The 8,182-nt window shown below is 32.6% G+C and overlaps 1 protein-coding gene across 2 annotated transcripts; it reads right to left on the bottom strand.

Annotated features, from left to right (window-relative positions):
- Positions 1-2,756: 2,756 nt before the first annotated feature.
- On the bottom strand, positions 2,757-6,567 carry LOC127860698 (uncharacterized). 2 transcript variants are annotated; one of them, XM_052398943.1, is made up of 7 exons: positions 6,477-6,567; positions 6,240-6,284; positions 5,843-5,943; positions 5,225-5,417; positions 4,774-4,866; positions 4,582-4,653; positions 2,758-4,468 (listed from the first exon to the last, which is right to left on the bottom strand). In XM_052398943.1, exons 2-7 carry the CDS (start codon positions 6,273-6,275, stop codon positions 4,124-4,126), a joined length of 840 nt encoding a protein of 279 aa, XP_052254903.1. In that variant the 5' UTR covers positions 6,276-6,284; positions 6,477-6,567; the 3' UTR covers positions 2,758-4,123. The 2 variants fall into 2 exon arrangements, with proteins under 2 accessions (XP_052254913.1, XP_052254903.1); XM_052398953.1 differs by lacking the exon at positions 6,240-6,284 and having other exon boundaries at positions 2,757-4,468; positions 6,477-6,531.
- Positions 6,568-8,182: the final 1,615 nt, after the last annotated feature.

Here is an 8,182-nt window from a genome sequence, read left to right as displayed (position 1 = left end):
TAAAGGGGTATAGTTTGTGTGTAAAAATGTATAACCACACTTGAAAGAATCAATAAAATGACGCATTGTTAGACGATTTACATACTTTATAATAGCGAAAACCAACAAACACGGATTTAAGAGTGCATATATTCTAGAGTCCTTTCCTACGATTGAGTAATTATATGGTAATTAAATTGAATACGTTTTAATTCCCTTCTATTATTGTTTAATTTGAGTTACAATGCTATGAGGTTAAATTATATTTACACTTAAATGTATCATGAATATTGCTGGGCCAAGTGTGAGGTTGAGTGCTCTAAAACCGATTTAAACCCCCAATGCTTTGCATTGACCGTTCCAAGGCGGTCCCCAGCTTTATTCTTATATGTGTTTATGTTGTCTTGTATTGTGCTGTTTTGTGCTGTTTTGTACTGTTTAGGCAATCGGTCACTTGCCTTAAATAAAGGACCAACTTATTGTATATAATAAGAATTCAATACTGCTACAAGAGCTGGAGTTTCACTTCTTTATAATATATTGGAGAAAATACATACATATATCTTTTATTCATATTTCGAAAGCATTCCGAGGCAGTGTGATTGACAAAATGTAATTAACTTACAGAGATTATTCTTAATATTATCGATGTGGGTTTAATATGTATATTAAAAGAATTACTGAAACAAAATTGATGTAAAATGTAGTATTGTTACAATTGTAATGACACAGTCCTAAAAACCGACACAAACATCGAAACACTTCAGCAAACAATAAATATTATTTCACAATATATGTGACATTCAATGGCAGAAATTATTGTTAACATATACATGTGGAAATAGACGCTTACGATTAACCACCGTTAAGTGTGTTATGTTGTTATATTACTGGTTTAAATAAAGTCCATAATGAGAATTATTGGACAACTGAAATTCATTCCAAATATCGTGTATGTTGCAGAGTAAGCATATCCTCTCCTTTCTCGCAAGTCTATCGAAATCGTATCGACCCCTTTATATACTTAAACCTGTCATAATACAATATAATGAAATAATTGAAGCGAGACAAAGCGCGGCGGTAAGTCCTTTCAAATAGTGTATCGCCATACAGAACTAGTTTTAACGAATTTCTTAAATATGTGTTTATATGGTTTAGATAGTTTACTACAGAACCCGAGTCGATATCAGCTCTACGTTTCTGTAAATGAATGATACTGTAAATATGCACATGACTACTAAGGATGAGTTATACGAGATATTACTAAGGATGAGTTATACGAGATAAAACATAAATCACTTAGGGAGAATTATCATTGATATCCTAATGTACGCGGTGTATAATGACTCATGAATGATAATACTTTAAGGTATATATATATAGAGAGAGAGAGAGAGTGAGAGAGAGAGAGAGAGAGAGAGAGAGAGAGAGAGAGAGAGAGAGAGGAGAGAGAGAGAGAGAGAGAGAGAGAGAGAGAGAGAGAGAGAGAGAGAGAGAGAGAGAGAGAGTTATTAATTCTACTAGCAGTTTTATTATATTGTTTCGAAAGGAAGTTTATATTAAAAAAAGATAATGATGATTATAAGATACAAAAATGTATGGTACTGTTAATATGCACATAACTACTAAGGTTGAGTAATACGAGATAGTACTAAGGATGAGTTACACGAGATAAAACATAAATCACTTAGGGAGAATTATCATTGTTATCCTAATATACACGGTGTATAATGACTCATGAATGATAATACTTCAAGCTATATATATAAATATAAATAGATAGATAGATAGATAGATAGATAGATAAATAGATAGATAGATAGATAGATAGATATATAGATAGATAGATAGATAGATAGATAGATAGATAGATAGATAGATAGATAGATAGATAGATAGATAGATAGATAGATAGATAGATAGATAGATAGATAGATAGATAGATAGATAGATAGATAGATAGATAGATAAATAGATAGACAGATAGATAATAGATAGATAGATAGATAGATAGATAGATAGATAGATAGATAGATAGATAGATAGATAGATAGATAGATAGATAGATAGATAGATAGATAGATAGATAGATAGATAGATAGATAGATAGATAGATAGATAGATAGATAGATAGATAGATAGATAGATAGATAGATAGATAGATAGATAGATAGATAGATAGATAGATAGATAGATAGATAGATAGATAGATAGATAGATAGATAGATAGATAGATAGATAGATAGATAGATAGATAGATAGATAGATAGATAGATAGATAGAAAGATAGACAGACAGACAGATAGATAATAGATAGATAGATAGATAGATAGATAGATAGATAGATAGATAGATAGATAGATAGATAGATAGATAGATAGATAGATAGATAGATAGATAGATAGATAGATAGATAGATAGATAGATAGATAGATAGATAGATAGATAGATAGATAGATAGATAGATAGATAGATAGATAGATAGATAGATAGATAGATAGATAGATAGATAGATAGATAGATAGATAGATAGTAATTAATTCTTCTAGCAGTTTTATTATATTGTTTTAAAAGAAAATATTAAACGACGCTATTCCAATGAAAAAGTATATTTTCTATTAAATAAACACGATTTTTAACAATGATTATTTGTTTTTTGAAAAAAAAGTATTTATACTAATAATTTCAAGGTAAATTAGAGTAGTTCGGATAAGTAAGCACAGCTTATTTCCGAGAGGGCGTTTTGTAAGGTTTTATACAAAGGGGAATCAAATAAAACATAAATCTCATCTTTAACAATAAGTCTCTATTACAAACAGGACAACTGCGTTGTTCCACACGTATTCCTTTGTTTCGAACTGTTTCAATACGTAAAGGAGCATTCCAACTCCACTTATAGATTTCCATAAAGCAGATCTAGGTGATTAAGCTCTTATTATTTAACAATAATTCTCTACACCATACATGTGTATCCATGTTTCAGTAAGCGAAAGGGTCCCATTTTGTTACCACCTCTTTTAGATGAGCCATTAGAAGAATACATTGTCATAACCATTTTATATACCGCTTAGCATATTACACAACGTTTAACATTTGCTATTTCACAATTAGCCTTGGAGTGTCACAATAGTACAACAAATCGTCATCGTTAGTTTTATGACACGCATATGTTTCTAGCGACTGAAGTAAAGTTTCTGGTGTTGTTTTGCTGTGACAGCCTGTCGGGCAATTGGTAGCTTCCCATTTATAAATGGCCTAGTCCTATGTTAAGGTTTTCTTCCTGCAGGCGCAGCAGAAATCTCATTAATCTCTTATCAGTTTGAGAGTCGGTACGTATACCCTCCCACGTCATGACTGTCTGTCCGTCACTCCTCTACTAACTAAGGTCACATTTCAGGTCATTTACTACTAAAATACGTAGGCATGTAATAACCAAACATCTTCCTTACCAAATAAGCATGAACAGTGGATATCACATTTGTTTATATGGGAGCCTTTGATTCTTCTGTTATTGCCTTTGTTTATTTAAATCTCTGTTCAAACCATCCGTCGGTAAATATTTTGAATCGTAAATATAAAATGATCATGAAACTCAGGATACATTATTTAACTCTTAATTTCTTTAGAGATCAAATTTCATGTGGCTGTTGCTAAAACACAATACCACAAAGTCATGCAATTTGTCAAAAAGTACTTTAAACTTCGGATACAGATACATAGCGATATGACGTCAAATTAATAAACTTAATGTATCAGACCCTAATGATGAACTTCAAATGTAAAAACAAAATTGATAAAGGTTAACACCCACCCAGTAGTGGATTCCGTTTTGTAAGCAATTTTGCACGCACAAAAATCTGCCAAATAAGCCTGTGACACGTTGGTTATATGCTCAGTCGTTTAATATTAAGAAACCGACAAACCCAATACTACTTCTACAAGAATATGTATTTTAATAGTGTACACGTTTATTCCCAATAACATAATCAGAGATGCACAGGACCTTATTTCATTTAATAATGTCCCATCCAGTACTACTTGCAAATAATCATTGTGTATCATTGTTGTTTTGAAATCATATTAAACAATACATGTGTTATAAGCTGACATGGTATTTATAAAGACCACCAATTTTCTATTCCATTTAATTATTTGTTTTATTTGGCATGACAACAACTTCGCCCTTCGTAAGATAACCTTTGTTATCTTCCAACTCAACAGACGGCCAAGCAACCAACAATACATGTCCAGGTTCGATTCTGATATCAGAAATAGCTTCTGATATTCCAAAAACTACGAATTTATCCCTGATGTCAGTGGTATATTGTTTCCCCTTGACGTCAAAGTTCAGAATCAATGGTGGATTGGATGTGACCATCAACCAGCAAACCTCAGCAAACTCTGTCAGAAACGTTTGCAGACGGTTCCATTTTGTATCACATAATAGTGTTTTGATGTCTTCTGACCAATTGATGGATTCTAATATTTTCTGAAATATAAAATCCAATTGTGTATATACATGTTACATGCGTGTGTATATTCAGTACAGTTTACAGGTGGCATTTAACGATATTATGTGGGTATACACACATATATACAGACCTGTACTTGTCTCTTCCGTTTAGCCGTTTTTGCTCCATTTAACGCTCTTGCAAATCGAACCTCCTTGAAGATCTTAAATGAAACACATAGTGCATTTAAAATAAGACTTCGAACAATTGATATGTCAGGCTATATCTATGTTTGTTTTAACAACAACTAAACAAGTTTCATAAAAATTGATTGTATTCATACCATTTCTGGAACAGTGTTTTCATCACTGAATATGCTTTCGAGAAGTTTGTCATTCGCCTGTTTGATTTCACTTTGAAATGCAGTAAACACCTTCTGTTAATTAAAAGTTACACAAAATTTAACATAAAACTTCACCACGAACCTGCACCTTTAAAGAATATTGTGCATCTAGTTTAATCAATTTGTTTAAGTGCAACACTTTTACAAATAAAAAACGGTCAGTCATGTTTAAATTGTAATAATTGTTTACGCTCTTAAACTCCCATAAACTACTCAGACGCATTAACCTTTCCATTGCATTATCAAAGGTAAAGTCTATAAGTATTTGGATGTGGCTAAGATCATGTTTAAAAATCAAATATTTGCCAGATATTATATTCTTAATGTCAGACGCACAAGAACTCCAAAGTCCATAAGGTCGATATGTCAAACACATTTCATTAGTTCTTACCTTGCATAGTTTTGACATAAGTCTTAAACGCTTAATTTCCGTATATTCTGTCTCTAGGTCCTCGCAAACATCAATCCAAAGCTCTTTCACTCTTGAGTCAAACCTTTGAGCAAGTTTGGTGTTTGAAAACTCATCATTTGTGTTTTCCGAACTTCCACTTTTGTTCATAATCTCAGACATCAAACTGTCTAATCTATGTATAAAACACAATTCATTTAATAATTATACAATTTCTGCATTTTTACAAATATTAACGTGAATTTGCGATTTCACCCTATACAACCGGTATTGTCTTAGAATTTGCTTTAGCGAAATCATGCCACTAAATGTAAAACGAAATGAGACACTTTGCCATCAAAGGCTAAATCTGAGCAAAACATATAGTCGATACGTTCAGCTCATATAAATAAAGCGATACAACATAACATAATTTATTATCTTGTTTTTTGTAAAAATGTAAATTAAACTAAGCACAATATCCAAGATAACGAGTAATTTATTTGTGGAGGGACCCATACTATTGGAAGAAAAACAATGCTCTTTGGTATACGATGTCTAATTAAAATGAGTCGAGTTTGCTTTTATGTTGTTATATTAATTTACATATAATAAAATTACCTTCGTCCTTGTTCATTTAAGACTTTTTTTCTTTCTTCAATAGTTTGGTCTTTATCATCCAATACTTGATTTACAACCAAATTATTATCTCGTATTTGTTTCTGAAACATTTGAAGGCTGGGTATGTTAAGTTTAAGACAAACAATTGCATTATGCCGTTATGTGAAATATACCCCCATTGCGATTTTATTATTTATTTTATTTACGGCTTGAAAACAGTCTATTCCAGTACTAAAATGTGTGTAATGGACGTGTACAATAATAATAAGTTGGAAGATACAGTGGATTCATAAATTTCGCATACATGTTTAATTGTCACCATTATATTACTATCAAATGGAAAACATCAAATTTTGAAAATTAATGGAAATACACACAATTTTTAAGTGTTACGTACCTCCAACTGTTTGCACTTATGACATGGCAAAGACATCCTATTGTACTGAAAAATACACTTAAATTAACATAACAGCCTGATGAGAACGATTTTGGAATTTCCGATTTAGAACGAAGTTAATTATCTTTTTGTTAATAGGTAATGTAGAAATCGTATACATAAATAGCGAACGGTGTTTAACGGTCGGAGATTACATCATAAGCAAATAATTGCTAAAACAAAATACAAAGTACATACCACAGAATTCGTTGATCGACAGAGAAATCAGAATGGTTGAGTTTTACAAATGCAAAAATCATGTGATTAAAATCATTAGTTTCGATTTCTATAAATAACCGCTTTAGGTCATATTATCAATTCAATACTGAGGTAAACATTTGAAGTCAATATTCAGCGCATTGTTAACACATACCTTTGTCGGATCAGTGTTATATAAAATGACAAAGAAACTAGATAGATTAACGTAATTTATAAACGGTACTGTACATGTAATGGTATGCTTTAAGAACTCATAATTGTAATGGAAGATCGAATACGCAATTCACACACACACGCACGCACGCACGCACGCACGCACGCACGCACGCACGCACGCACGCACGCACACACACACACACACACACACACACACACACACACACACACACACACACACACACACACACACACACACACACACACACACACACACACACACACACACACACACACACACACACACACACACACACACACACACACACACACACACACACACACACACACACACACACACACATACCGGTTTATATCACATGGAGAGGTCCTTTGTTCCGTACCAACACACCGAGGTCTACCCCTATTTGATGAAATATTTGAATGATAAATATAGACAGGCAACAGTTTTGGTAACTTAAACCCATGCATCAATTGTATTTTTCAATATTTTGCATTTTAAGATACGAGTATTCTACATACATTGTGAGGTGAATACCTCGGGATGTCCCACACAGAGCACACATGTATCAGGTTATCATTTAGAGGTACCATCAAACAATGTTTTTATTACGTATTCTTCATCACACAGATGTATACCTTAATCAAATTATGCCTAATTCAATTAACAAATTTGGTGTATCACAAAGAAGACTTTTGGAGGTGTGTCGATCGGTCCAATTTTTTTTGTTATTTTGCCTTTAAGTGTATAGCCTCAAAATTTAATCCAGGAAGGCCCCCGAAAATTGGTTCGCAGCAATTTTTCGTGGGTCAGTTGCGTTACGCTAAACCATCTTTTTGTTTATTTAGGCCTTTTTCAATTTCATTCGACAGTATTTTGTGCTTTTTAATGCGTATTCTAATGTGTGTACGGACTAACTCATGAATATTAGTTTAAAGATATTAATATCTATAAATATAATCCACAAGAAACGTCGATTTAAAACAGTTTATTCCTCCAAAAAATACTCCCAAACATTTTTATGACAAAAAGTAGTTTCAAAATGTATTTACACTTCGAACAATGTCAAGTTCAGACAATATCATCTGGAAACAAGAGTGCCAAACTGTCATAGGATAGGCCCTTTTGAAGGTTTTGGACATCATCTAGACACAACTTCTGACCAAATTTGGTGAAGATCGGATCAAAACTACTTCAATTAGAGAGCAGACACCATGCTAAATGCTTGAAATGCACTAAGTGACTTCATGACCTAGTTTTTGACCCGTCATGACCCATATTTGAACTTTACCTAAATATCATGTACACAAAAAAAACTACTTCAATTAAGAGAGCGGACACCATGCTAAATCCTTGAAATGCACTTGGTTATCCCGTGACCTAGTATTTGACCCAGCATAAACCATATTCGAACTTGACCTAAATATTGTCTAGATACACTTTCTGACCAAATTTGGTGAAGATCGGATGAAAACTTCTTCAGTTAGAGAGCGGAAACCATACTTAA

The sequence above is a fragment of the Dreissena polymorpha genome, chromosome 1 (genome assembly GCF_020536995.1).
Source record: "Dreissena polymorpha isolate Duluth1 chromosome 1, UMN_Dpol_1.0, whole genome shotgun sequence".
Taxonomy (NCBI): Eukaryota; Metazoa; Mollusca; class Bivalvia; order Myida; family Dreissenidae; genus Dreissena; species Dreissena polymorpha.
This window is presented reverse-complemented; position numbering and strand designations above follow the sequence as displayed.